The sequence below is a fragment of the Vombatus ursinus genome, unplaced genomic scaffold (assembly GCF_900497805.2).
Source record: "Vombatus ursinus unplaced genomic scaffold, bare-nosed wombat genome assembly UNPS02009975.1, whole genome shotgun sequence".
Lineage (NCBI taxonomy): Eukaryota > Metazoa > Chordata > Mammalia > Diprotodontia > Vombatidae > Vombatus > Vombatus ursinus.
In genome coordinates this window covers 815,057-842,809 of record NW_020949753.1, presented here as the reverse complement: position 1 = coordinate 842,809, position 27,753 = coordinate 815,057, and the positions used below count along the sequence as shown (strand labels likewise).

At 40.2% G+C, this 27,753-nt stretch overlaps 1 protein-coding gene across 2 annotated transcripts; it reads right to left on the bottom strand.

Annotated features, from left to right (window-relative positions):
• Positions 1-2,102: 2,102 nt before the first annotated feature.
• On the bottom strand, positions 2,103-26,589 carry LOC114036763 (secretory immunoglobulin A-binding protein EsiB-like). 2 transcript variants are annotated; one of them, XM_027853450.1, is made up of 5 exons: positions 26,205-26,589; positions 12,431-12,572; positions 12,227-12,272; positions 5,263-5,349; positions 2,103-2,546 (listed from the first exon to the last, which is right to left on the bottom strand). In XM_027853450.1, exons 1-5 carry the CDS (start codon positions 26,325-26,327, stop codon positions 2,414-2,416), a joined length of 531 nt encoding a protein of 176 aa, XP_027709251.1. In that variant the 5' UTR covers positions 26,328-26,589; the 3' UTR covers positions 2,103-2,413. The 2 variants fall into 2 exon arrangements, with proteins under 2 accessions (XP_027709251.1, XP_027709252.1); XM_027853451.1 differs by lacking the exon at positions 5,263-5,349.
• Positions 26,590-27,753: the final 1,164 nt, after the last annotated feature.

Sequence of the window (27,753 nt, the reverse complement as noted above, 5' to 3'; positions counted from 1 at the left end):
AGAAGAAGAAGAAGAAGAAGAAGAAGAAGAAGAAGAAGAAGAAGAAGTAGAAGTAGAAGAAGAAGAAGAAGGAGAAGGAGAAGGAGAAGAAGAAGAAAAGGAGGAGGAGGAGGAGAAGAAAAGGAGGAGGAGGAGGAGGAGGAGAAGAAAAAGAAGAAGAAGAAAAAGAAGAAGAAGAAGAAAAGGAGGAGGAGGAGAATGAGAAGAAGAAAAGGAGGAGGAGGAAAAGAAGAAGAAGAAGAGGAAGAGGAGGAGAAGAAGGAGGAGGAGAAGAAGGAGGAGGAGGAGGAGGAGGATGAGGAGAAGGAGAAGAAGAAAAAAAGAAGAAGAAGAAAAGGAGGAGGAGGACGAGGAGAAGGAAAAGAAGAAGAAGAAGAAAAGGATGGGGAGGAGGAGAAGGAGAAGGAGAAGAAGAAGAAGAAAAGGAGGAGGAGGAGAAGGAGGAGGAGGAGGAGAAGAGGAGGAGGAGGATGAAGAGAAGGAAAAGAAGGAAAAGAAGAAGAAGAAGAAGAGGAGGAGGAGGAGGAGAAGGAGAAGAAGAAAAAGAAGAAGAAGAAAAGGAGGAGGAGGAGGAGAAGGAGGAGGACGAGGACGAGGAGAAGGAAAAGAAGAAGAAGAAGAAAAGGAGGAGGAGGAGGAGGAGAAGGAGGAGGAGAAGGAAAAGAAGAAGAAGAGAAAAAGGAGGAGGAGGAGGAGAAGAAGAAGGAGAAGAAGAAGAAAAAGAAGAAGAAGAAGAAGAAGAAAAGGAGGAGGAAGAGAAGGAGGAGGTGGAGGACAAGGAGAAGGAGAAGAAAAAGAAGAAGAAGAAGATAAGGAGGAGGAGGAGAAAAAGAAAAGGAGGAGGAGGAGAAGAGGAAGAAAAGGAGGAGGAAAAGAAGAAAGAGGAGGAGGGGAGAGAGAGAGAGAGAGAGAGAGAGAGAGAGAGAGAGACTGTGACAAAGTCTCTCTGGGGAGACAGGGGATACTCCTATCCTGGCAGAAGCTGGTTAGGGGAGGAGCAGGCTGTGGCCCTGTTTGCTCTCCATTCAAATGACTGGAAGGTGTTAGGAGTTAACCATGACAAAGACAATTCACATCACTCAGTCGGACCAGATGGCCGCAGAAACCGCTTCCAACTCTCAGAACCAGGATAAAATCGGTAGTTTTTGTTCTTGCTGCTATCCATCAAAAGCCCATGGAATGAATCCCCAAGAATGGAAATTCTTGAGCTAAAATATAAAAGAGGGAGGTGTGAAAAAGGCATTTATTTTAAGTAGGATATAACACTCTGAATTCTGGCCCAATAATGAATTTACCTTGTCTAGTGTGGGTACAAAAATAACAAACGAAAAGGAAAGTCATTAGCAGGAGCACTTTACATTTCTTTCCACCTATTTTTGGGGCTGGATCTGTGATTTTATTGCTATAAGGAATTTCCAGATAAGGAAAGTCCTTCTACCAATGCAGGCCAGCACCGTCTCTGCATCTTATGTTCTTACAGGTTAGGAGCAATAAATTATTAAGTGATTTGCCTAGGATCACCCAGATCCTACGTGTCAGAGGCAGAACTTGATCCTACATCTTTCTGACTCTAAAGTTGGCTCTCTATTCACTACATCGTGATGCCTCTCCCTCCCTGACCACCTCCACTCCATAAAAAAGCTCACTATTTTAAGAACCACCCTATCTCCCAGGTCCATGTAGCAATTTAATCCAAATATAGTACTTCTGTATCTAGAATGGTTAACACTCAGGCTCTAGAAAATTTTGTGGAGTCTTCAAGTTGGGATGGACCCTCAAAATATGTAGCTGGCTCTTCTCAGACTGTGGTTTGTCCTTCTTTGTCAAAGAGGACCATGACATCAGGAAAGTGATGCTATGGCTTGCAAGTGAATTGGATTTAAGTGAGAGAGGGCTGTGCAAAGTCACCAGCCTCATTTTCCCCTCCTCTTCAGGACAACTGGAGATGGCCCTAGATGCAGTAGGAGACATCGGCCTTTTTTTTTTTTTGTCAGATCTTCCCAGACACAGAAAAAGTAAAGAACCTTACTTGATGTCATCAATCAAGCAATATTTATTATCAATCAATAAACATTTATTAAGTGCCTGCTATATGCCAGGCTCTGTGCTATGTGCTGAGGACGCAAAAAGAGGAAAAAGACAGTCCTTGCCCCCAAAGAGCTTACAATCTAAGGAAGCAGCTGAGCCTTGATTCAAATACAGGTCACCAGATTCCAAATCCAGGGCTTCCTACTTCCTACCCCATGCTCTAAGATCACTTTTCATGATAGTTTCTAGTCATTTGTGAAAGCCAACAGAGAAATCAGTATCACTGTAACTACAGCTAAAAGTCAACTTCTCTTAGATATTTCACAAAATATTACAAATCCACTACAGGAAAATGAAAGTTGCATTCAAGTATTCGGGACCTAGGCTATGGCCTATGAGAACTCTCAGTGCTCTCTATGGGTAATAGTTTGTTTCTTCCTTGGATAAGGTTCTCCAACAGTTCTTGGGCCTCTGGAAGCCCCTGACCTGCAGCCACACCAAGAAGCATCTCTACCTCCCTAGGAGAGAAAGAAAGTGTCAGTTAGATGTTCAGAGAAAAAGGAAAAAGGCATCCTCTCCTCCTCTTCAATTTGAAATAAAAGTGCCAGCATGCACCTCATTAGCATAATGGCAGACCAGACAATGACCCCCACCCTTATGAGCAGCAATCAGCATAATCTGCCGATGGAATTCCCACAGGTGGAAGAGGTCTCATTCAGCAGCCAGGCTGCATTTGGATATGAAGTTGGCAGCACCAATGCTTTCTAGAAACTGCACTAAGCCTAAAACCATTCTCCCCAGGGATGGAAGAGATGCAGGGTCAAGACATGCGTCCAAGGAGTTTTGGGAAAATGTTTGTACTTCTCTTTTTGCTATATCTGTGAAATAAATATTCCTTTGCAAAAAGTAATTGATGAAAAAAAAATTTGAGTCTAATTGATGTTAAGTGGCTGACCATAACTTGCGCACTGGTACTATTACCATAAAAAACTGCTATAAATATTTTGGAAGACCATATATTTCTAGTAAAACTAAGCCACCGGACCAGGCCTGGGAGTCAGGAGGACCTGAGTTCAAATCCAGCCTCAGACACTTAACACCTACTAGCTGTGTGACCCTGGGCAAGTCACTTAACACTGATTGCCTCACCAAAAAGCAAAAAAAAAAAAAAAAAAAACCTAAGCCAGGAGCCATAGGGTGAGTTAACAGTGAAACAGTAGCAATTTTTCATTTGCTCTGAATGCCTTCCCTAGGTTTAAAAGGGATAGCCATGAGTCTGAAGAGGTTTGGCTACTAAATAGTTTTGCCCACAGGAAGGGAAGGGGAATGAGTTGTCTGAACATGCTCGGGAGGTCTGCTTAATAGGCAGATGATTGACAGCTTGGCAGTCTTGCTCCCCAATGACTGCTGGGGGTTCTACGTAAAACCAGGAAGGGCACCTGGTTGTGGTAGTGGTAATATCCTGCCCTAACACCTCTCCATGCAAGCTAGGCTGGTTTTTCCTTAAGAGGTATGGAAACCATCCTCAAGTCTTGGTTGGCTCAGGGACTCAGGGCTCAATTACTGGCATCACTTCCTGGTTGCTGGAGTGTGAAGCATCATAAGCAACTCAAACATGGGAGCTTCACTAGGCTGAATCAACCTGAGGTGTCCTCGATGCCTGTCCTACTTTGGTGATATCAATCTCTCTTTGTTACCTGTGGAATGACCTTCAAGTGCCCCAATTGGCTTCACAACCAAATCTAAAGTAACAGGGGATTGGCCTGAGTCAAGTCCAACCCAAAATAATTCTCCTCTCCAATGCCAAAATCTATGATCTTATGAAATCTTCCTTTAAAACAGTGATTCTCAAACTTTTTGGCCTCAGGACCCCTTTACACTCAAAAATTTTGGGTACCTTCCTCCAAAGAGCTTTTATTTATGTGCACTTTATCTATTGATATTACTGTAATAGAAATTAAAACATATTAAGATTATTATAAAAATAGTTTTGCCCTCAGAAACCCCCTGAAGGAGTCTCAGGACTCCAAGGAGTCACAAGGCCATACTTTGAGAACTGCTTTAAAACATTTGAAGCACAACTATTTTACTATAATGAGATTGTTTCCCAGCCAAAATCCTTAACACAAGGATATAGGCCCACTCCCCACAATGGTCGTGAGTGGCCACAGATGCTTTTTGTCACCCCCAACTAGAAAGGGGCAACTAAAAAAGTCCAGTATGTGAAGACTTTCCCCAGCAGGATGGGAGGATGAGAATAATTTGTTCCAATGGTCACGAAGGCTGCTGAAGCAGGCACTGTAAAATGCTTAGAGCTTGGTCAGACATTCAAGACACCAAGGCCATCTACTGCATCCTGGGCCATCGCCAGTCATCTTGACTTTTGTCCTGCCACTGGCCTTCAATGACTCAGCAACAGAGAGTGAGGCTGATGACTTCGTGCAACTCGGGTTTACTTAAATTCAATCCATAAACAAGTCAAGACATCAGCAAGACATGATGACATTGGTCCTCTTCGAAAAATGGACAAACAATAACAACAATGAAAAGTCCTCCTTAACAGAAAGCTACTTATTATCTCTAGTTAGCTGCACAAGAAATAGCTAACAAAGAGAAGTTGTGGGCCACAAACCAGTTCAAAAGTCCTGCTCTAAAGATACATTAAAAAGAAAGCAGAATATCCCATCCAAGGTGGGGATGAACAGCACCATATATTATTTTGAGACAAGTAAGGAACACGTCCCCTGAGGATAGAGACTGAGGAGAGAGGGAAGATCAAAGGAGATTGCTTATTATCATCTTCTTACCTATAAAATCCCATTTGTACAAGACCATGCTGATCCCATTTATACAAGATTATGTTGAAATGTGGTCTCTTCAGAGAAACCTCCTCCCCAACCCCAACTCCTTAAGGAGACGTTATAAATTCAAGTGAGAGGTGTAAGATCCTATTCTATCCTTGTCTTTGAGCTCAGGTTCACCAACTCTCACCCCCTGATTCCTCCCCTCATTAACATGAAGTTAATTTTCAAGAATTGTAGACATTTAAGGATACACTATACATTCAGACCTTCATCAGAATTTATCCCAATGGAAAAGAAGATGGGATAGGGACTGAGTTACATGTTACATGTATAGTTCCTCACTTCCCATCCATCACCAAAAACAAGTGAGGGCAAGTTCAGAAGAAATGAAATTTCGGTTGGGACAGAAAAGGACGAGTAATTTGATTACCCTTCTTCGATTGCTAGAGTTCTGTTTTTTAGCTTCCCAACTGCCAGGTTAAAGGAAGAATGAGGGTGACCCTGCTGGGAGGCTTGTCTGAAAGAGAAAGGAAACAGATAAAGGAGCTAGTAACTAGAAGAAAATAAAGAAGAAAAAAACCAAACTACTGAAGGAAATAACCTGGGGATACCTTCAGAGCAGAATTATTCAAAGTAAGTACCCAATAAATGATAATATCTTTACTAGAAATATCATTCAAAAAATGCACAGGTTAGTTTTATCAAAGCCCCAAAGTTGTACATTTTAATCTTTTAAAATGTTAAACACACACATTCATCAATATTTTAAATGAATTGCAGAAGAGGGGATTTAAGAAGAAAGTTTCTTATTGTACTATGTTATGGAAATACTTGTTTTATTCCATAAATTAAAAATAAAATAACATTTTTAAAAATTTTAAAAGTAAAAAAAAAAAGTTTCTAAATCTAGAACAAATATCAGTCCAGGTAGGTAAATTGTACCTAACTCCTAGAAAAAACTGCCTATAGTTCTTGCCTCCACTTTCTCACTGCTACTTATTTTTCAATCCCTTATCATCTGACTTCTCTCTTCACCGCCACTCAACTGAAACTGCTCTCTCCAAGACAATTAATAATTTTTACTGATAAATCCAGTTGACTTTTCTTGGTCCTCAGCCTTCTTGATTTTTTTGCAGGGTCTACCACAGTTCGCTACCTTCACCTCCCGGGTTCTCATTCCCCTCCTGGTGTTAGAGACATTGTTGTCTCCCAATTCTCCATATGTGGAACTGATTCTTTGCCTCCTTTGCAGGTTCATCATCCCTGTCCTGCCCTCTTTATGTAGTCAAAGGCTCTACCCTTGGCACTTTTCTCTCTATGTCTTCTCTTGGTGATCTTAGCAGTTTCCATAGGTTTACCTAGTTTACTTCCAGGTTTAGAACTTTCATGACTGAAAGGACAGTGTTATCCTTGATAGAAATGGGGAAGTTGGGGAGAGGGGTGAGGTTTGGAGGAAGAATACTATATACTACACGCTACATACTTATATAGGCATTTGATGTCTCCATCAATAAAATTTAAGTTCCTTAAGAAAAGGGATTCTGTGTGTGTGTATGTGTGTCAGTTTCTCTGTCTCTCTCTGTCTCTCTCTGTCTCTGTATCTCTGTGTCTCTGTATCTCCATTTCCTTATCTCTCTCTCTTTCTCTCTCTCTCTCTCTCTCCTTCTTCCCCTCCCACTTTTTTTTTTTATTTGTATCTCCAGTGCTTAGCACAGAGTCCAGCACATAGGAAGTATTTTAATTAATGCTTGGTTGACTGGTTGATTAGAAATGTCCAATGAACAATTGGTGATACTTGGCTGCAACTCAGGAGAGAGACTGGGGCTAGACAGATAGACCTGGGAGTCATCTATATCAGAGGGGTCAAACACTCAGCCCACAGCTCTACAAGTGTGACCTGAATCATATCAAAATGCAACTGGGAAATATTTAACAAAATCAATAAAAATAAAATAGAACATAGATAGTGTTAATATGTGGTTTTTTAAATAAATATGTGACTCACAGGGATCCAGTTACATGAATTAATGGCCCCTGTTGATGCCACTAATCTACACAGAGATAATTATTGGAACCCAATGGAGCTGATGAGGTCACCAAAAGAGAGGCTAATAGAGAAACAAGAAAGGGGCCCAGGACAGAGCCTTGGGAGGCACCCACAGTGGAAAGGATGATGATGCAGCTGAGGAGACAGAGGAACTAAGTAAGATAATGTAAGTAAATGGCAGCTATTTTCAAAGGAAGGAAGCCAGCTTTAACTTTGATAATACAGCCCCAGCATTGTCTTTTGGGGTTGCACCAAGTTTACTGCTGCCCTCATTTCCTACAGCACAGTCACTGTGTGTATTGTTCAGAAGACTTAAAAGCAGGTCCTGAGTCCAGATCTTTCAGCCTCTCAGTTCAGCTCTCTAGCCACTACACCACCCTGCCTTTGGCAGAGGGATCCATGATACATAGATACCATTTTTGTTCCACCGCTCCCCAGTTATTGGGCATGCATCTTGATTCTAGAAGTTTTTTTAATCAATAATTCATAGTGCTGTTATGAATATTTTTGTAAATATAGGTCTAATGGAACAGGTCTGATAGGTACATATAGATCTGAGGAAGTGTATCTCTGGGTCAAAGAACATAAACCGTGTAGCCTTTTGCATACTTCTTAATTGTTTGCCAGAAGAGCTGGATTAATTCATAGCTCCACCAGCAGTGAATTCTCATTCTTATTTATTAGTTGTTTCCCTCCACCCCTTCCCTTAAAAAAAATCACCTACTTGTTGCTAAAATCAGGAGATTTTATTTAAATCACAAATTACCAACTTCCTCAAACAGGAGTGTAAGTACTCTTTTCTTTGGAGAGGCAGCTAGGTGGCACAGTGGGTAGAGTTCTGGGCCTGAAGTCAAGAAGATGAGTACAAATCCAACCTTGGACAGTTACTAACTCTGTGACTCTGAGCAAGTCACTTAACCTCGATTTCCTTAACTGTAAAATAAGGATGGTTATTGTACCTACCTTCTGAGGTTGTTGAGAGGATCGTGAAATCATATTTGTAAAGCACCCAACACATAGTAGGTGATTAATAAATTCTTGTTCCTTTCCTTCCTTTACAACACCAAATGGTTATAGACTTATAGACTAGATATAGATTATATATAAATATAGATTATAGACCTTAAGGGTCACTTAGTTCTACTACCTCATTTTATATATACCATTCCCGCTCAAGGTGATCTTGGGCAATTACCTGAAGGGTGTACTGTGTGTGGGGGTGAAGGGAGAAGTAACTTGTTTTATTCCATAAATTAAAAATATGTTTTTTTAAAAAAGAGAAGTAACTTGAGGGGAACTGTGCAAGCTCGAAGTGAGGAAGGGATGTTACATACAAATGAGGAAACTAAAACCCAGAGAGTTTAAAAAAATGTGACCCAGGACACACAGGTAGTAAGTGATACAAGCAGAATTTGAACCCAGATCCTCTGGTGTCCAAAAGCTGTGTTCTTTTCACTGTCTGATGCTGCCCTTCCATGTTGCAAAATTGTACAGAAAACTGTGTAGAATCTGTGGCCATCTGGGTGCACGAACTCTGTACTCTTTAAATAGAATTTTAATTCACAGAACCGCAAATGTCACATGCTATGATGAACTTGCTTTTCTACTGTTTTCCCCTAGTAAACACAATGGAGAACAGAATAGGATTCACGTGAGGAAATGTAACCCCTATTACAAGAGCCTTCTTTGAGCTTCTAGTCAACTTCTAGCTTCAAAAGGGAAGCCAGAAGAGGCCAAGCCCACTTCAGGTTGCTGAAGTAAAAAACTCTGGAAAGAGATGAGAGGAGCTGGCATCGTGTCTCCGTCACGTCTCTACCCCCCAGCTTGCTAATCTAGAGACTGAGGAATTTTTACCCTGCATGAGATTCAGGACCCTCTCCCTTGGTTAAGCTTAGTTATCTCACTCACTCCTTTTCCCTGTGTTTTCTGGTGTCCTTCTCTGATTTCTGTTTTGCTCTGATTTGGATACATAGGTTTCTTTGCTATTTGCTATGTGTGTTTATTGTGGTACTGGTATTAGGTGGGAAAAAAGTCAAGACTTGGATATAAAGTCTAGAGGTCCCCTTTCCCACCCAAAATGACAAAGAGATTAAAGTTAGCTCGAACCTGATCATATCTCCTAGACTAATGTTATTCAAGGGAGTGGATAGATATGCTTTTTGGCCTGTGTCCCCCTCTGTCTATGGCTTCAGGACCCAACCTCCTGCTTCCCCTCCTAGCTGGAATGAAAATCTCCCTTGGAGAAGCGAGGGGCAGAAAAGAGGGTAGAGATGTTATGTATTCCACCTCCCTTTAAGATACAAAAGGACAAGAACTCAATACACTTGGTCCCTTAGCCACTGGGGGTCCCCCCACACATGGGGCTCAAACCCTCTATCCCTACAGAAGTAAACATGCAAAAGGAATTTTTGATAATGGACAGCTCCTTTTAAAGTTTTTTATTGATACCTATCTTGACGTCATCTTCATTTCTTCACATCTCTCCCCCTTTTCCCATAGAATAAGCCTTCCCTTATAACAAAGATTTTTTTAGATGAAAGAGGACAAAATCTGATTAATAAAACCAACAAGTTAGCTTCTCGTGATGGCACATCATACCCATAGACAGTTCACTTCTGCCAAGAAGAGAAGCAGCTACTTTTCTCAATTCTGCTCAGAATTGACTGGGGCCCAGAGTTCACTTCTTAAAATAAAAGCAGCCATGTTGAAATGGAAGTTCCTTTAACATGGTAGATAAAAGCCCCATTTTTGTCTGGTTTGCTAAATGTACCAGATGCATATAAATGTGCCGACTCTACCTTTGTGCAAGCCAGTGGGTACCTCTCTTTTCCTTAAACAGTCAAGCTCCATTAGAAAGGAGCAAGGAGAATCAACTATGATTGTCTTACCACTTCTCAGCAATATAATGATCCAAGACAAGTCCAAAAGACATGTGATACATCTAGATAAAGACCCAATGGAGGGGCAGCTAGGTGGTGCAGTGAATAGAGCACTGGCTCTGGGTCAGGAGGACTTATGTTCAAATCTGGCCTCAGATACTTACTGCTGTGTGACCCTCTGCAAGTCACTTAACTCCACTGCCTCACAAAAAAAAAAAAATCCTGATGGAATCTGAATGAAGTTCAAAGCATACACTTTTTATTTTTTCATAATTTTTTCTTTTGTTTTGTTTTTTATTTCACAACGTGACTAATATAGAATTATGTTTTATATGATTGCACATATATAACACATCAAATTGCTTACCACTTTAGGGAGGAGGGAGGGGAGGAAAGGAGGTAGGAAATTTGAAACTCAAAATTTTATTTTAAAAATGATTGTTACAGCCTCAGACACTTGATACTTACTAGCTGTGTGACCCTGGGCAAGTCACTTAAACCTGATTGCCTCACCAAAAAGAAAAAAAATGAATGTTAAGAATTGTCTTTTTATGTAATTACAAAAAAGTAAAATAACATTTAAAAGAAAAAGAAAAAAAGAGCCAGAGGCCCTCATAGCAAACCGTGTGAAAGCAGAATGATGTAACGGATTTAAAGTCAGAAGAATGGAGTAACGGTATTTGGGAGTCAATCCTGTCTCTACCACTTATGAACTATGTTACTTTGGGCGAGTATCCAACTGGAACTCCCTGGAAAATGAGCAATCTGGACCAGATGATCTCAAAAGTCCTTTTCAGTTCTAAAATCTTATGATCCTATGGTGAAAGAAATTTTGAAATTCCAAGCCTTCAAATAAAAGAATTCACCCAGAGTATTCCACTGTAAACTAGAGGTTAAGGGAATGGGCTTCTTGATTTATTTGGGGTTTTTTTCCTGATGAATTTTTTTTAGCAAACTACTCACTGAAAGGAAGAATGAGAACATGTGAGTAGGATTAGGGGGCTCCCCCTTCTGAAAAGCCACAGGTGTAAACAATTTGCTCTACTTTGCCCAAACTGATTTCAAGATCTAGAAGAATCCGAGTCTTGAAGCTTAGGAATCATTGAACGGCGACCCTTAAAACTCAACGTGACGGAGACATTGCAGCATTTGGGACTTTGAGCATCTAGCAAATATGGACCATTATGCAGCAGATGTCCATTTTCTGTTAAATGGGTCTGGACAGCCCTTAAGCAATCTTTAAGTACAGCTATTTTTGTTGCGTGCCCACATACCCTAAATTCCATTTGTTCGCCACCACCTGTCTCCATGCTGGCAGCGCTCCTGGCATCTTCTAAGCTGCTTTATTTCCATCCACTACCCTCCCGGAGGAGCATGAAAAGGGAGCTTCCATGAGTCAGGTACGTGTCTCCAAAGTTATTCTCAGCTTCCTATATAGAATGACTCTCCTAAAACAAGCCGTTGTTTTTGTACGAGAGCCCCAAAGACCAGAGCTAGACGAGCAAAGCAGAGAGCTATGTGGAATTAGCGCTGTGAAGACAGGTATTTGGTTTATTGGGCAAAACCAGATTTTTAAAATGTATGTTTAAATCATAAAAAGGCTTCATCTGGGTTTTTCCATCAGTATGAAAATGCACAATTTACAGATAACTATCCATGATTTTTACAGGTTCAACAAGTCTGACAACCCAACAAATCCAGTATTACTGAGTTTTTGATCTGCTGTTTAACTAGAACAGTACATGTTACAATTAGCCCCGTAATGTTCCAACCTTTACTGTTAGAACTGTTACTGTTTGCGTTGCCTCAAACTGAGATCTTAGATTGAAAAGGCCAAGGCCCCCACTGCAACCTGGGCCATCTCCTGCTGTCCTGATCTATACCTTGCCACTAGACCCCAATGGCTCTGGAGGAGAAAGCTTTGCACAGCCCTCCCTCACTTAAATCCAATTCACTTGCATGTCATGGCATCACCTCCCTGATTTCACGGCCCTCTTTGAGAACAAAGGACGGACAACAACAAAAACATGTTATTTAACATCCACGAGTCCAAATTTCCTCATCCGCAAAACAGTGACAATGATATTTTCGTACTTATTTTGCAGAGCTGTTGTGAGGCAGCTGCTTAATAAGTCTTAAGTAGTAGATAGATTTGTTAGTGTAATGTTTGTTACTTGTTGTTTGCTTTAATTATCTGAATCTGTCTAGGTTTTCTCAAATAGAGAGGATAACTACACAGCCCTCTGCTTTCCTGGCGTCAGCTACTTTGAAATGTAATTTTTAATTTTTCCACAAGAAGGATAAAAAGGAAGACGAAACCAAGACTATAAGAAAAGCAGTAGGCTAGACTCATTCAAGGATAGGGGAGGTCTTACTGCTTCCTAAAATGCCCTCAAGATTGTTCAATGTTCTTTTAAAACAAACAATCTCTTGAATTCCAATGCTGTAACAAACTGCAAGTTTCTCACCTAAACCAGTGCATTGCCATCTCTTCATTCTTGACCACACCAGCTCCTGAAGAAAAAAGCAAAACAAATTACAGAGAGGAAGACAAATTAAATGAAACTACTTGTCACTCCAGTCTTCATCCTTAGCTGTAGATCTGCTGCCGACTCCTAACCAAGGTGCCCTCCCCCAAACAGACGATGCTCTAGCTGGGGACAGGGGTTTACCTTTCAGATATCTCTGTCCTAGGATGTGCTGGGCATTGGGGTACCCCAGACGGGCATACAAATGGACCACCTGGAAATGGAAGTTGTCATGATACTGCCAGATGTAAAGCAGGAAGACCAGGGAGCCCATTACAAGCAGTACCTACAAAAAAGAGACGGAGAAAGAGGAAGGAGATGAAAGAATCAGACGGGGAAGGACGTTGCAAACCACTCCAATATCTCCGCCAAGAAAACCCCAAATGGGGTCACAAAGAGTCGGACACAATTGAAACAACTCAACAACAGCAACAGAAGAATCAGATATGCTTGATTACAAAAAATCAGAGAGTGGATTTTACATTCTGGAAGACACAAAAAGAACACAGAATCACAGCCTCGTAGAGTTGGAAAGGACCTCACAGGGCATCTACCACAAACCATCCCTGAAAAAGAAACCCTTTTACAAAATACCTAACTAATGATCATCTGGCCTTTACTTGAAGCCATCCATCCATGAAAGGGGTACCTACTGTCTCCTTTGGCGGCTCATTCCACTTACAGAAAGTTCTAATTGTTAGGAAATTTTTCATTATATCAAACCTAAATCTGCCTTCTTGCAACATCTACCTGTTGCTACTGACTCTGCCAATTGAGGCCAAGGAAGACTAATACAGCTTTCACATCACAGTCCTTCACATCCTTTTTTTAAAAAACATTTTTTAAATTTATTTCATTAAATATTGCTCAGTTGCTCAACTTAGGCATTTCCACCTCCATCCCTTGCAGATGACCCCTTCCTCCTATTGGTTAGTTCCTCTCCAGAACTTTTATTAGAGAACTCATCCAATGTAGCCATGACTTACTTCTTGCCAGGCCCACTCCTGACTCGCTGGTCTTTTCCACCTTACATCACCACTACAATTCACCCTGCCGCCCTTTTCTACCACCCACCCCTACTTTTTATGAGTCATCTTCTCCCTTTTATATTCCCTTTATATTAAAATATAAGTTCCTTGAGGGCAGGGACTGTCGTTTTGCCTATATTTATATTTCCAGTGTCTGTCTTACAGTACTTTCTTAATAAATGTTTGTTGACTGACCTACCAAGACTGGCAGTGAGTCATTAAGCATTTATTAAGCACCTACTATGTGCTGGGAATCGTGCTAAGCACTTGAGGTACAAAGAAAGGCAAGTGTTAGTATTTTGTCCAGATGTAGAGCATTTGTTTATTGTTTTCAAGATAGGGAAGTGATCAACATTTCCAGTGTCTGTCCCTTCCCCTCACACTGGGCCACTTCCATGGCATAGACCTATGTGGCCTAAAGGAGACCATTGTAATAGTTACCTACTTAATATCTCTGCCTTAAGTCTCTCCCCTCTCCATTCCATCCTACATACAGCCACCACCTAAAGCTTAGCTCTGACCTTATCACTCCCTTGTCCAAGAAGATCTAGTGAATCCATATTACCTCTAGGAAAAAGCACAAACTTCTCTCTGGAACTGGGAGCTCTTCACCACCTGGCAGCTGGCTACTTTTCCAGGCTTATTATACATCGTTTCCCTATATGTACTCTATGGGCAGGCCAAATTGAACACAAGAAACCAACCTCCATACCTTGACCGAAGTTAATCCCCAACCATGGTATACACTTTCTCCTCATGCTTTAGTCCCCAGTTTCAGACAAAGATGAACTCAACGGCCACCTCCTCCATGAGGAAGTTCCTGATCCCCCCAGCCCCAGCTACTGATTCCGTTCCATTATCTTGTATTTACTCTGTATATATTTTTGTATCATTTATATGTGAACATATTACCCACTCTCTTCTCTCTCCTTCCCTCCTTCTCCAACTCAAGTTAAGCTCCTAGAAAGGATCATGGTTTCTTTGTTGTCTTTGTGCCCCACCGCAATGTCTGACACACAATAGATCCTTCATAAAAGCTTATTGATTGATTAATCCACCCTTTTAGAGGGGGACAAGCTCATAAAATAGATCTTGGGCAAGTAAATGAATTGATGGAATGGCTTCCTTAAAATTCCACATTGAAAATAAACTTTTTATCAAGTATGCTTCTCATTTTTATTTCCAGCCACTCTGAAACGAAGAGGGAACACCTTTGGCTCTTCCAGGTTTTAGCTTGAGAAAAATCAACAACAATGCAGTCTAAAATGAAGTAATGACTCCAACAGAAGGGGCTGGTGGCAGTATGATATTTTAAGTCTAAGACCACCACAGAGTCCCAGAAGAAGCTTGGTTAAATTAGAAAATCTTTGCAATGCTTCAGATTCTCTGGGTATATGTCTTTTTTTTTTTTTTTTGAGGCAATCAAGGTTAAGTGACTTGCCCAGAGTCACACAGGTAGTTAAGTGTCTAAAGCCAGATTTGAACTCGGGCTCTCCTATTTCCAGGGCTGGTGCTATATCACCTGCACTGGGTATGTGTCTTGTCTTGAAATCTAGAAACATATTTTATACAACTTTAACACCTTCAATAAAGAGGATAAGGATAGACACTACACCTATGATGTCAGTGGTATGAGGAATTCCCAGATGAAGACTCTACCAGTGGGGGTCACCTTTTCTGCTAATCTTATGTCCAGGGTCACATAGCTAGCATGTGTCAAACTGAAGACTTGAACCCAGGCTCCCTGGGTGGCTCTCTAACCAGTACACCATGTTGACTTTCTTCAATAATTGTGCGTGTGGATGAATGGTTTCTTTCAGGAAAAAAAAAATGATAATGACTACCATGTTTAAAATGCCTAACTCAGAATGTCAGAAACTCACTGGCAACTTGAACAGCCAAGCAACTTAAAACAGCCAAGAGCCCCAAGGCATCAACTGAAGTGGTCAAAAATCAATCACTCAGCATGGAATATGTATATATTAAGCATGACTTACTGTCATGTCATTAGATTGTGAGCTCCTTGAGGGTTGAGACTGTCTTTTGCCTTTTTTTGTATTCCTAACCCTTAGCACAGTGCCTGGCACATAGTGGGTGTTTAATAAATGTTTATCTACTGATTGTTTATTAAGTGACCTACCTGTGCCTAACACAATGGTGATACAAATAAAAAAGTGACATAGTCCCTGCCTTCAGGAAGCTTATGTTCATTTAATGAAGTAGCTAAAAAACATTGGTTTAAACTGGAGAAAAAAAATTGGTTTTCCTCTCTGTTTTTGGAAATACAAACCAGATTCAGAAATTTGGTAGATGAAGGCTTATTCCAAGGTTTGTTTTTTTTTTTGACAAATTGATGCAAAAATATTAGTATAGGGGAGTAGAAATAGAGATTCCTTCTTTCCTCTAACACTAGCACTGCCTTGGTACAGGTAAGCATCCCCTCACACCTGCTGGTTGGTTTGCCTGCCATCTCCACTGCAGTTCATCCTTCACTCAACTACCACGGTGACTTTCCTAAATCTGAGGTCTGAGTGTGTCACCCCAGCCCCTGCTCGGTAAACTTCAGTGACTCCCTATCACCTCCAGGATCAAATATAAATAAATAAAATAAATAGAACAGATAAAATAAATATAAACTCCTTTTGGGCTTTTAAAGCCCTTTGTAACCCAGTGTCTTCCTACTTTTCCTGTTTTCTTACGCCTTACTCCCCACCAATCCAATGACGTGGGATTGCTATTCCTTGAATTGGACACCAGCTAAGTAGAGCTGCAGATAGAGTGCTGGGTCTAAAGTCAGGGAAGACCAGAGTTCAAATGCACTCTCATGCACTGTGTAATCCTGGACAAGTCACTTAACCTCTGTCTGCCTCAGATTCCTGAACTGTAAAATGGAGATGATAATAGCTGTTGTAAGGATCAAATCACTTAATATTTGTAAAATACTTAGAATAGTGCCTGGCACATAGTAAGTGCTATATAAATGTTAAGCATTATTATTATTAAATGAGGTATTATTTATAAAGTGTTTAACTATGTGCCTTATATTGCTATATAAATGTTAGCTATTATCATTATTACTATCAAACAAGATAATATTTATAGAGTGCTTAGCATAGTGCCTGGCACATAGTAAGTGCTATATAAATGTTAACTATTATGATTATCAAATACAATAATATTTGTAAGGCACTTGGCACTGTGCCTGGCATATAGTAAACATGGAATAAATATTAATTTCTTTTCCCCTTCTCCCACTCCAAGCATTTTCACTGACTGTCCCCCATGCCTAGAACTCTCTCCCTCCTTATCTCCACCCCCTGCAATAAACCTTTCCCAGACCTCCTACATCTTAGTGCCTTCCCTCTGAGATTACCCCCAATGTATTCTGCATATAACTGGTTTGTACATAGTTGTTTGCATGTTTTCTCCCTCCTTAAGAGTAGGGGCTATATTTTACCTTTTGTATTCTCAGCACTTACTATAGTGTTTGGCACATAGTCTGAGCTTAATAAATACTTCTTGATTCACCTTGCCTTTTTTGCAAAGATAATTTTACTTCCCCCTTCCGTAAGACTCAAAATACTTTCCCAGTCCAGAACGCTTTTGCTTTCGTCTGTCTGGGCTAGTCACTAGATACTCATATAACCCACACCATTCCGGTGCAGTTAGCACTCAGCAAAATTTGTGTCTCTGCTTCTAAATAATGAGCGGCTCCCTTTCAAAACTCACACAAAAAAAAAGGTTATTTCCCACCTCGATCCTCAATCAAGGGAAAGACTTTGGTTTCTAATTGAAATTCCGGATCTAGATGGCTGTCATTAAATGTCTATTGTTCTGGTATAGCTGGGCTGGCTAGCAAGTAGGTGTAACTGCTGGCTGCCAGAGTCCCTTCTCGGAATCCCAGCTATAAACAGCCTCCTAAGATCTCTCCAGTGTCTAATTATGGCTCTGAAAACCAAGTTAAAGCCCAAAGCTTGCAGAAAATATAGAGACTTCCAAGACTGAGCCAGTCTTGACAAACCAGAATAATGGTGACTTAATCTTAACCGCCGTCGACTACCAGAATATATCTGTCATTCGCGTCTATAGATGCTTCTGTAGGGATGGTGCTGTGAATCACAACCATGGGATGTAAGAGCTATACCTTAGAATTCACAGTTCATTAAGGAAACTGAGGATCAGAGAGGGCAAGCAACAAAACAGTTTGAAGGCAAGGACTGGATTTTTGGTGTTTTGGCTTGTTTGGGTTTTGTTTGTTTGCCTCTTTTTGTATCCCCAGCCCTTAGCACAGTGCCCAGCTCATAGTAGGTGTTTAATAAATACTTATGTACTTTAATAGAAATAGAACTCTTTTTTTGATAGAATCTGAATCAGAAGACCATAGTAATTCACTCACTCATCCAGTGCATGAGTATGAAAGCAATTTATTTTTTTCCTTCATGGATACCAGTCAAGCCTCTAATCCTCAGTGCTAGAGTGTCCAGTCCCCATTGGTTCTATTTATGAGGTCAGCTGGGAGAGAACCAAAAAAAACATGAAGTTCATGTTTTAATCCCTGCCTGGATATCAGTTAGAGAAATGGTGAGTCTGTCTCCTTGGGATACGCAATCCAGGCTCCTAGTCCTTGTACTTTATGCCCTAAAAGGAATCCTGGAAAGTAGAAGCAGCTGCTAGGGTTTCAGACCCATTTTCCAGCGTTAGAGGTCAGGCATGTTGAGGGGAATCCCCAAATGAATCTCTAGAAGTTGAAAGAAAAAAACAGTTGTTGGGAAAGGAGGTAAAGCCAGGTTTCTTCAGCATGTATTTCCAACGAGAAACATTCAGGAAGAGGAAGAGATGCCCCCTGGACAGCTCATCCTCAGCTAAACAGGGGCACCAGAGATTTGGCCATATAAAATGGGATCACAGTGGTACCCTCTTTTACTGACACTCAAGAGGGCTAGGCATGGCCAGGACTCAATGCTAAATCAGCCTCTCACAGGCTGGGGGTACAGAGTCCATAGGTCAATGATGACTGGCTCTGAGTTTTGGTTCTGATATGCTAATTAGCCAACCCAGAGGTGGAAGGAAAGGATCTTGGTAGTGAAAGGCCTAGGCCATTATTGGAGCACCCCAGAGAATTCATTACCATATGAAGCAACCCATTCTAATGATGAAAGAGCTAATTGTTGGAGGATTTGCAGCATCATAGTCAGTCAACAAGCATTTATTAAGTGTTTAAAATGTGCCTAGCATTGAGTTAAAAGTTGGAGATATGAATACGGGAAAAGAGAAGCTTAAGAAGTTTACATTCTAATAGAAGAGAATAAGATATAAAAGGGGAGCTGAAAAGTAGGAGGAGGGATAGAAGGAGATACCTGCATAGAGACATAAATCTGGACAATCAAGAATGGCTGTTCTGTACTATTATTCTACAAAAAACGATGAGTAGGTAGATTTCTGAAAAACCTGGAAAGACTTCCAGGAACTGATGCTGAGGGAAGTGAGCGGAACCAAGAGAACATTTTCCACAGTAACTGCAACACTTTGTGAGGACCAACTTTGATAGATTTAGCTTTTCTCAGCAATGCAAGGATCTAAGACAATTCCGAAAGACTCACGATGGGAAATGCTATCCACGTCCAGCTAAAGAACTATGGAGTCTGAATGGAGACCAAAGCCAACTATTTTCTCCCTTTTTTTTCTTTCTCGTGGTTTTTCCCTTTTGTTCTGATTCTTCCTTCATAACATGACTAATGTGGAAATATGTTTAATAGTTGTAATTGCATAACCTCTATCATATTGCATGCCATCTTGGGGAGGGGAGAGGAGAGGGAAAGAGAAAAAAAATGGACTCAAAATCTTATAAAAGCAAAAGTTGGAAACTATCTTGACATGTAATTGGAAAACAAAAATCCTATTAAGTGGAGGGGAAAAAAAGAATGACTGTTCTGAGGCCTTTCTCCAGAATGAGTTTCTGGGAAGATTCACTAATGTGAAAGGGAGCCCCTAGCTGTGGAGCCAGGAGGTAGGTAAGACATAGAGACTAAATCTGGTGATGCAATGGAAAGAGTTCATCTCTTTCTCACTTTTACCTCAACTTTATCCCTACTTCTTCTTGACCTCCCCTATCCCACTGGTGGCTCAGTGGATAGAGTGCCAAGCCTGGAGTCAGGAAGACTCATCTTTCAGACAATTACTAGCTGTGTGACCCTGGGCAAGTCATTTAACCTTGTTTACCTCAGTTTCCTCATCTGTCAAATTACCTGGAGAAGAAATGGCAAACCACTCCAGTATCTTTGCAAAGAAAACCACAAAATAAGGTTACAAATAGTCAGACATGATTGAACAACAAATAAACAGAAAAAAAAAAAACCTCACTGTCATCCTGGGAAATCTCCACCCCAAGTCTCTTCTCATTGGCGACTCCCTCCTCAGAACCACCATTTTAGGAAGGACTCCAGAATGCTTCACCTCACTTTTTTTTTTTGACTGTCTCCAGTATCCATTTCTTCCACGGAACATTCAAGTCAATAAGAAAACTTTCCCCTCAGACCTCACATAAAATGTTTGCGTTCATCCTGGGTCCCACTGTTCTGAAAAGGTAAGATTTCATCTTATTTTTCTTTGAGTGCTGGCCTCCATATTACCTCTCTGCTATCTCTTCACCAAGGTATTGATAAAGTAGCCTCCCTCTAAATGGAAAAAAAAAAAGACTACACCTTGTATCATTAATACTTTCTCCACCATTCTCACAATTACAATATAACAAACACCAACATTTATACAGTATTTACTATGTACTGGACATTGTACTAACCACTTTACAATTATTATTTCATTTGATCCTCACAACAACCCTGGGAGATAGGTGCTATTATCTCCATTTTACAGTTCAAGAAACTGAAACAGACAAAGGTTAAGTGACCCGCCTAGGGTCACAGCTAGTAAATGTCTGTGGTCAGATTGGGTCTTCCTGACTCTCCGTGGTACTCTATCCACTGTTCTATCCAGCTACCTAGTCTAAACAATCAAGAAAACAACAAATTAAGCCCTGATTTGTAGCATTTGCTGATTTCTAAGATGTAAATGCTCACACAAAAAAAATTGATAATTGTGTCTTAATAACCAATAGAGCTGGCTGCAGCACACCCTGCTCCCCTTCTTTCCAGCTCCCCTGTTGTATGGGCTTCCCCCTTTAGAATGTAAACTCCGTAGGGGCAAAGATTATCTTGCTTGCTTTTATCTGTATCCTCAGACATAGCAACGGTGCCTGGCACACAGTAAGTGCTTAATAAATGCTCTCTCCACCTATTGACTCTGGAGTCAGAATCTCACTCTCACCAGCTCTGATGATTTGTTTCTCTGTGACCTCTCATAAGTCTCTTCACGACCCTGGGTTTTAATATTCTCACCTATAAAATAAGAATTCTGCACCTATAAGCCTCTAAGGTCCTGTCCAGAGACAAGATCTATTAAGTATGAAACTTCTGTCTAACATTAACCTAAAATATGTCTCCTTATAACTTTCACCCTTTGGCCCTAATTCTGCCTCCTGTACCAAATGCATAAACAACACATCACTTCTTTTTAAATATTTGAAGACAAGTTTTATTTCTCCCCTTAGCTGTCTTTTCTCTGGGTTAAACAACCTCAACACCATCAACAATTCCTCAAATTGCATAATTTCTGGACTCTTACTGTTATGGATGGACCCCTGCTTATCGGCGTACTTTCCTCGTGGGGGATGCTTTCCTGGTAAATTTGAAAATGTTAGCCATTGCCAAGGTTATGGGGATGCTGCTTAAACACTCTTGGGCCACAAGTGATCTATTACAGCTGAATTATGGCTGATAAGGGCTCCATTGCAGACAAGTTACTCATACACCTTTATCAGTACTTTGCACAGACCGGAAGGTGGGGACCTATCAGCTCAATCTGCTTTTATCCATGTTTTTTCACTTGACTGGAGCATTTACTTGAAGTACAAATGAAGCTTTAAATGGGACAATGAAAACAGTGAGTCAGGATGATTGCCTTTTGCAGAAAAGCTTAACCCATAGTAGTCAGTCTTTAAAGTGAATGTACAAGTGATTTCATTTATTTATTTTCAACCACAGTTAGCAGAAAGATAATGAGTTCATGGAATATTGCCCATTAAGGAAGAGCACTTTCCTCTGAGTTAGTAATCATTCAAAATTAGTAGTATCCCCAATGCAATCTTGATGCTTCTTTGGTCAAGGTGTGGAGAATGGGAAGCTTTGTGTGACCCATGCTGGCTAGGTAGTTCCCAACCATCCAGATGCTTGTCGATTGCATTAAAGGTTACCAGATAATCATCATGCACCTAAAAGGCATAGCTAAGTCTTACTTAGTTATTTTCTCTCTTTCTTCTTTTTTTTTTGGAGGGGGGGCAGGGTGAATGGCACTTTGAAGTTTATTGATGTCTTTTGTTTTTACATTATATCTTTTACAGATCACTCCCACATTGTGAACCTCTTGTACCAAAGTCATTACAGTTAAATTAACTACAGTTAAATAAAACACAGGGACCTCATCTGAAAGTATATGCAGCATTTGACATCTATAACACACACACACACACACACACACACACACACACACACCCTTCCATATTTTTTAATGAACAGAAATCTATTTTCTATCCTTTTTTACCCTCACCCCATGGGGGGGGGGAATAAATTTCCTATAACAAATATGCATCCTCAAGGAAAACAAGTTCTCCTAACGGCACTACACACATATACACACATATACAGTCATGTCCAACTCTTCACGACCCCATTTGGAGTTTTCTTAGCAAAGATACTGGAATGGTTTGCCATTTTCTTCTTCAGTTCATTTTACAGATGAAGAAGTTGAGGCGAACAGGGTTAAGGGACTTGCCCACGGACACATAGCTAATAAGTGTTTGAGGCTGGACTTGAACTCAGATCTTCCTGACTCCAGGTGCAGGGCTCTGTCCACTGAGCCACCTGATAAATATGTGTGTGCATGTATATGTGTGTGTATAATATAGATATATATGTATTTATATGTATATATGTGTATATGTGTATGTGTGTATGTGTGTATTCCCTACATCAATTCATTATTTTCAAGACTCGAAAACTCTAGAGGAAAGGATAACTACCTTCAGTTTTTGAGATTTCAGGTGACCCAGAAAAGAAAATCTCATGTTCCCCAGTTTTAATCTAGGAATATCATAGAATCTAGAGTGAAAAGGGTCTTCTTGGATATTCTCTGATCCTGGAAGTGTTAAGCAGAATTGGAATTAGAACCCATGATCTTTGACTCCAAATTGAACATTCTTTAAATTAAATCAAGCTTAAAAAAATGTTATTAAGTGCCTGCTATGTGTCCCTTATCTGTAACATGAGAGTTGGACCACATATCTTTTCCTCTAGCTCTAAAATTGCATGCATATATATGTGAGAAACAAAGAGGTTAGGAATTTAAATGACATCATTAGGAAATTTAAATGACATCATCAAATATAAAATATATAATTGATGTCATTAAAGAATCTGAATCTGAATTTCCTGTCCACATGAAATGATTTAGTCCCTTTCACCTTTTGATTACTAACACTTCCTTTATTTTACCCTTAAAAACAAATTCAAGAAGAAATTGTTTGCTGTTTTCTATTCATCCATTTTGGATACAGTTAGGTGGTGCAGCGGATAGAGCACTGAGCCTGGAGTCAGGAAGAGTCACAAAGAGATTTATCTTTGTGAATTCAAATCTAGCCTCAGATGCATAACAGCTGTGTGACCCTGGGTGAGTCACTTAACTCTCTTTGCCTCAGTTTCCTCATCTGTAAAATGAGATGGAGGAGGAAATGGGAAACTAGTATCTTTGCCAAGAAAACCTTAAATGATATCAAGAAGAGTTGGGCAAGGGGCAGCTAGGTGGCACAGTGGATAGAGCACCGGCCCTGAAGTCAGGATGGACCTGAGTTCAAATCTGGCCTCAGACCAAAGACTTGACACTTACTAGCTATGTGACCCTGGGCAAGTCACTTAATCACAATTGCCTAAAAAAAAAAAAAAAAGAGTTGGGCATGACTGAAAATAACTCAAAAACAACTTTCATCCATTTAAATGACTCACCCTGATAAAGACCTTTGGTTAGTTGTTTGTTTGTTTTTAATTAGACCTATGAATTCAATGATATAGGGAATGCCCAATGAGAAAATTCCCTCTACCAATGCAGATCAGCATCTGCTTTTCCACAATTTAGTCTTGTGAGAGTTGCCCAGTCCATTGAATGGTTAAGTGACTTCCCAGATTCTCACAGCCTATCTGTCAGGATCTGTACTTGAACCCAAATAGTCCAGACTCTGAGATTGGTTCTCTATTCACTGTACCCCAATACCTCAGTTAGCAGTTCAAATTTGAGCAAACTCGGACAATTTCTAAACAACCTTCTACATGAAGCCTTTCCTGATTACCAACCCCAAATGCTAGTGCATTCATTCTCAAAACTACTGACCAATGGATAAAAAAGGTCAAGCCAGAGAAAGAGCTGCTAAGGCAGCTAGGTTGCGCAATGGATAGAGTGCTGTGCCTGGAGACAGGAAGACTCATCTTCTTGAGTTCAAATCTGGCCTCAGACACATACTAGCTGTGTGGCCCTGGGCAAGTCACTTAACCCTGTTTGCCTCAGTTTCCCCATCTATAAAATGACCTGGAGAAGGACATGGCAAAACACTCCAGTATCTCTGCCAAGAAAACCCCAAATGGGGTAATGTCTAATAACAACAAAAGAGAAAGAGCAATCGGTCTCAGAGGAACAGGAATGTGTCATGTGTAGACTCTGAAAGTAGGATTTTAATATCCTGTTCATTAAATGAATATTTAATGAGTGGTTATCATGGATAAAGGCGCTGTATGTCCTTTGTATATTCTTTGTCTGTACAGATACGCAGGTTCTCTTCCTCCTTTGGAATACAGGCATACCTCATTTTATTGTGCTTCACTTTATTACATTTCCCAGATATTGCATTTTTTACAAACTGAAGGTTCATGGCAACCCTGAGTCGAGCAAGTCTAGTGGCGCCATTTTTCCAACAGTTTCTGCTCACATTGTGTCTCTGTGTCACATTTTGGTAATTCTTACAATATTTCAAACTTTTTCATTATTATTGTATCTGTTAGGGTGATCTGTGATCAGTGATCTGTGATGTTACTACAGTAATTGTTTTGGGGCACCATGAATGAGAATTATTGAATTTATTCAATAATTAATTGAATAATATTGAAATTAGGACAATTAATAACCCTACAATAGTCGCTAAGTGTTCAAGTGAAAGGGAGAGTCAATTGATCTGGCAAACTTCATTATTGTCTTATTTTAAGGCCACAGCCACCCAACCTTTAGCAACCACCACCCTGATCAGTCAGCTTCCATCAATATCGAGACAAGACCCACTACCAGCAAAAAGATTATAACTCACTGAAGCCTCAGATGACAGTTAGCAAAGTATTTTTTAATTAATGCATATACATTACTTTTAGATGTAATATTATTGTACATTTAATAGACTACAGTATAGTATAAACATAACTTTTATATGCACTGGGAAACCAAAAGATTTGTGTCACTTGCTTTATTGCAATATTTGCTTTATTGTGGTGGCCTGGAACTGAACCCCGCAATATCTCCAAGGTATGCCTGTACAGCATCCTTGGGGCAATTCACTTTTGCCTTTGAATTTCCAGCTTTTAGCGCAATGCCTGGATGATAGGTGCTTATTGATTGATTGACAATTTTCCTTTACTCACATACAATACCTCAGGGATCTGTCACTCTGTCGTTTCACTGTTGGACCCTCCCTCTGGTAACAAAAATTGCAATCCCTCCACAACTCAGGAGATTGTCTTTGAGATTCATCATGTGACTGGTGGAAAAAATTATCACCCTAGTGATGAGCTATTTTCCAAACCAAACTAGACTGATCTTCAAAAATGGACATGAGGTCCACCGCTGTGCTTGGAGCTTCTCTGTCTGGGTAAAACCCACCATGGCATGTGTCTCGCTGGCATAGCCAGTATACACAGCCCTATATGCTACAAACCTCAAATGCCAAATATAATACAATGCAAGATAGTATTTTTGCTAAGTATGATGTCTGTGTAGCTAAGTTTTGAACACCTCAGGAAGGCTCTGACTAAATTTCATACAACTGGCCAAAACATGGCTTATTTCATCAAAACAGTTTATGTTGGTGCAGATAGACCAAAGAAATACAATTATTTGATATAATTGTATCTACTATTTTCTCTGAGTTGTCAAATCAGTTTATATTTGTGGGCAAAACCTTAGAAAAGTCACTACTGTGAATATTACATTTTAATGATAATAATAATAAATGCTAGCATTTACATACCTCTTTTGCAAAATGTTTCACAAACATCATCTCATTTTATATTTACAGCAACCCTGGGAGATTGGGTGCTATTATTATCCTCATTTTACAGATGAGCAAACTGAGGAAGAAGTTGCTAAGTTGGTAAGTGCGTCTGAGTTGAGATTTGAAGTTAGGTCTTCCTCAAAATGTTCTATCTCCTGGGAAACCTGGCTGATTGTAAAATCTCCATCTACGCAGCACCTCTTGCTGTACATTATTCTATATTTTGGCGCATTATGACAACATGATGCAGTATATACATTTTTGTCAATCAGCAATTGTGATTGTCAAAATATGCAATCAACATAATATGCAATCAACACTGTGCTAAGCAGTGGAAAGCCCTACCCTCAATAATCATACATTCTAATGAGAAAGACAATATGTAAATAATACATGATAGAGATGATTTACAGTTAGACTCCTACTTCTCTGAAGCTCTCGTTCTGCTTTTGAAGACCTATAATTGTAGACTTACCTCACATTTATTCCACGGGTCAGGAGCATGTTTCTTGGTCCCCTGTGACATCCATGCTCTGCAGGACTCATTATTTCTTGCCTGGGGCCTTCCTTTTCGTTTTTGAAGTAGTGAGGGCGACATATTTCTTCCTTAGCAGTCTCCCCAGGTCCTTGCCTGTTTGCTAAAGCACTAGCTTTGAATGACTTTTTCGTAGCCTTTCATGAGGGGTGCCTGCTTCCCTTCTCCCTCCCACCTCCATTTCTACCCATTCTCTTTTTACCTACCTACCTCAGCCAATACTCAGTCCCCAAATTTCTTCCATTAACATCATTTGGCAAGGTTTTTGTCTTCTGATTTATGACAGAGATTATCCAGCTGCTCTCTTAGATAAGGGACCCTGGCATGAAATATCTGACAGTCAGTCTCCTCTTTCTTCCTGGCCCCCACTTCTCTGTAGAGTCAAAGAGGAAAAATAATCTTTCCCCCAAATAGCTCTGACATCAACCCTTTACCATCCCTTAATATGGTGAATTTCCTAAACACTTCCCACAACTATCTCTGTTATTCCCTCTGCTCAGAAACCCAAGTACGGGATTTATTTAGTCAAACTATTTGAAGTTGAAAAAGAAGTGTGAAAGGCCATATTGGTTCCTACCCACGTTATAGGAAAGCAACATGAAATGCTTCGCAGCTAGTTGGAGTCATTAATATGCAACAACATCTACAATTCCTGTTTCCTAAATAGGAAGAGTATACGGACCAAAAAAAAAAATGGATTAAAAAGGTCAGGTCAGAGATATGAACCACAAGGGAACAGGAAGGTAGGATATAGAGACTCCAAAAGTAGGATTTTAATATCCTGTTCATTAAATATTTAATGAGAAGTTACTATAGATAAGGTGCTATGCTATAGACACACGTGAGGAATGCAGAGATGTGTAAGAAGCAATCTTCATCACCACCACCACCACCACCACCTCCCCACCCTTCTCTACCCCCCCAAGAAGCTTTTAACTTAAAAGGCAAGAAGATGTGAGTCAACAAGCATTTTTTTCTTGATAATTAATTTATTTTTAGTTTTCAACATTCACTTCCATGATTTTGAGTTTTAAATTTTCTCCCCTTTCCACTCCAAGATGGCATGAAATTTGATATAAGCTCTACTTACACATTCATATTAAGCATATTTTCCCATTAGTCATGATGTAAAGAACAATTGGAACTAATGGGAGGAACCACAAGAATGAAGCAATAAAACAAAACAACAAAGGAAAAGGAGAGCAAATGGTCTGCTTCCATCTGCATTCAGGCTCCCTAGTTCTTTCTCTGGATGCAGATAGCATTTTTCATCATGAGTCTTCTAAAAACATTTATTAAACACTACCTATGTGCCAGGCACTCTCCTAAGCGCTGGGGATACAAGGAAAGGCAAAAAACAAACCCTGCCCTCAAGGAGCTTACATTCTAATGGGGGAGACAACAGGTAAACATGCAGATACACACAAGATATATACAGAGTTACAAAAGTAATCCAAACAAGAAAAGCATTAGCATTTGGGGGGACCAG

Coding starts and splice junctions, on each gene's coding strand:
- LOC114036763 (XM_027853450.1), bottom strand. CDS start 26,327: ATGTCGCCCTCACTACTTCAAAAACGAAAAGGAAGGCCCCAGGCAAGA. Junction 12,573..26,204: donor ACCCGTGGAATAAATGTGAG/GTAAGTCTACAA, acceptor TCTTTTTTGTAG/GTACTGCTTGTAATGGGCTC. Junction 5,350..12,226: donor ATGGCAATGCACTGGTTTAG/GTGAGAAACTTG, acceptor TTTCTCTTTCAG/ACAAGCCTCCCAGCAGGGTC.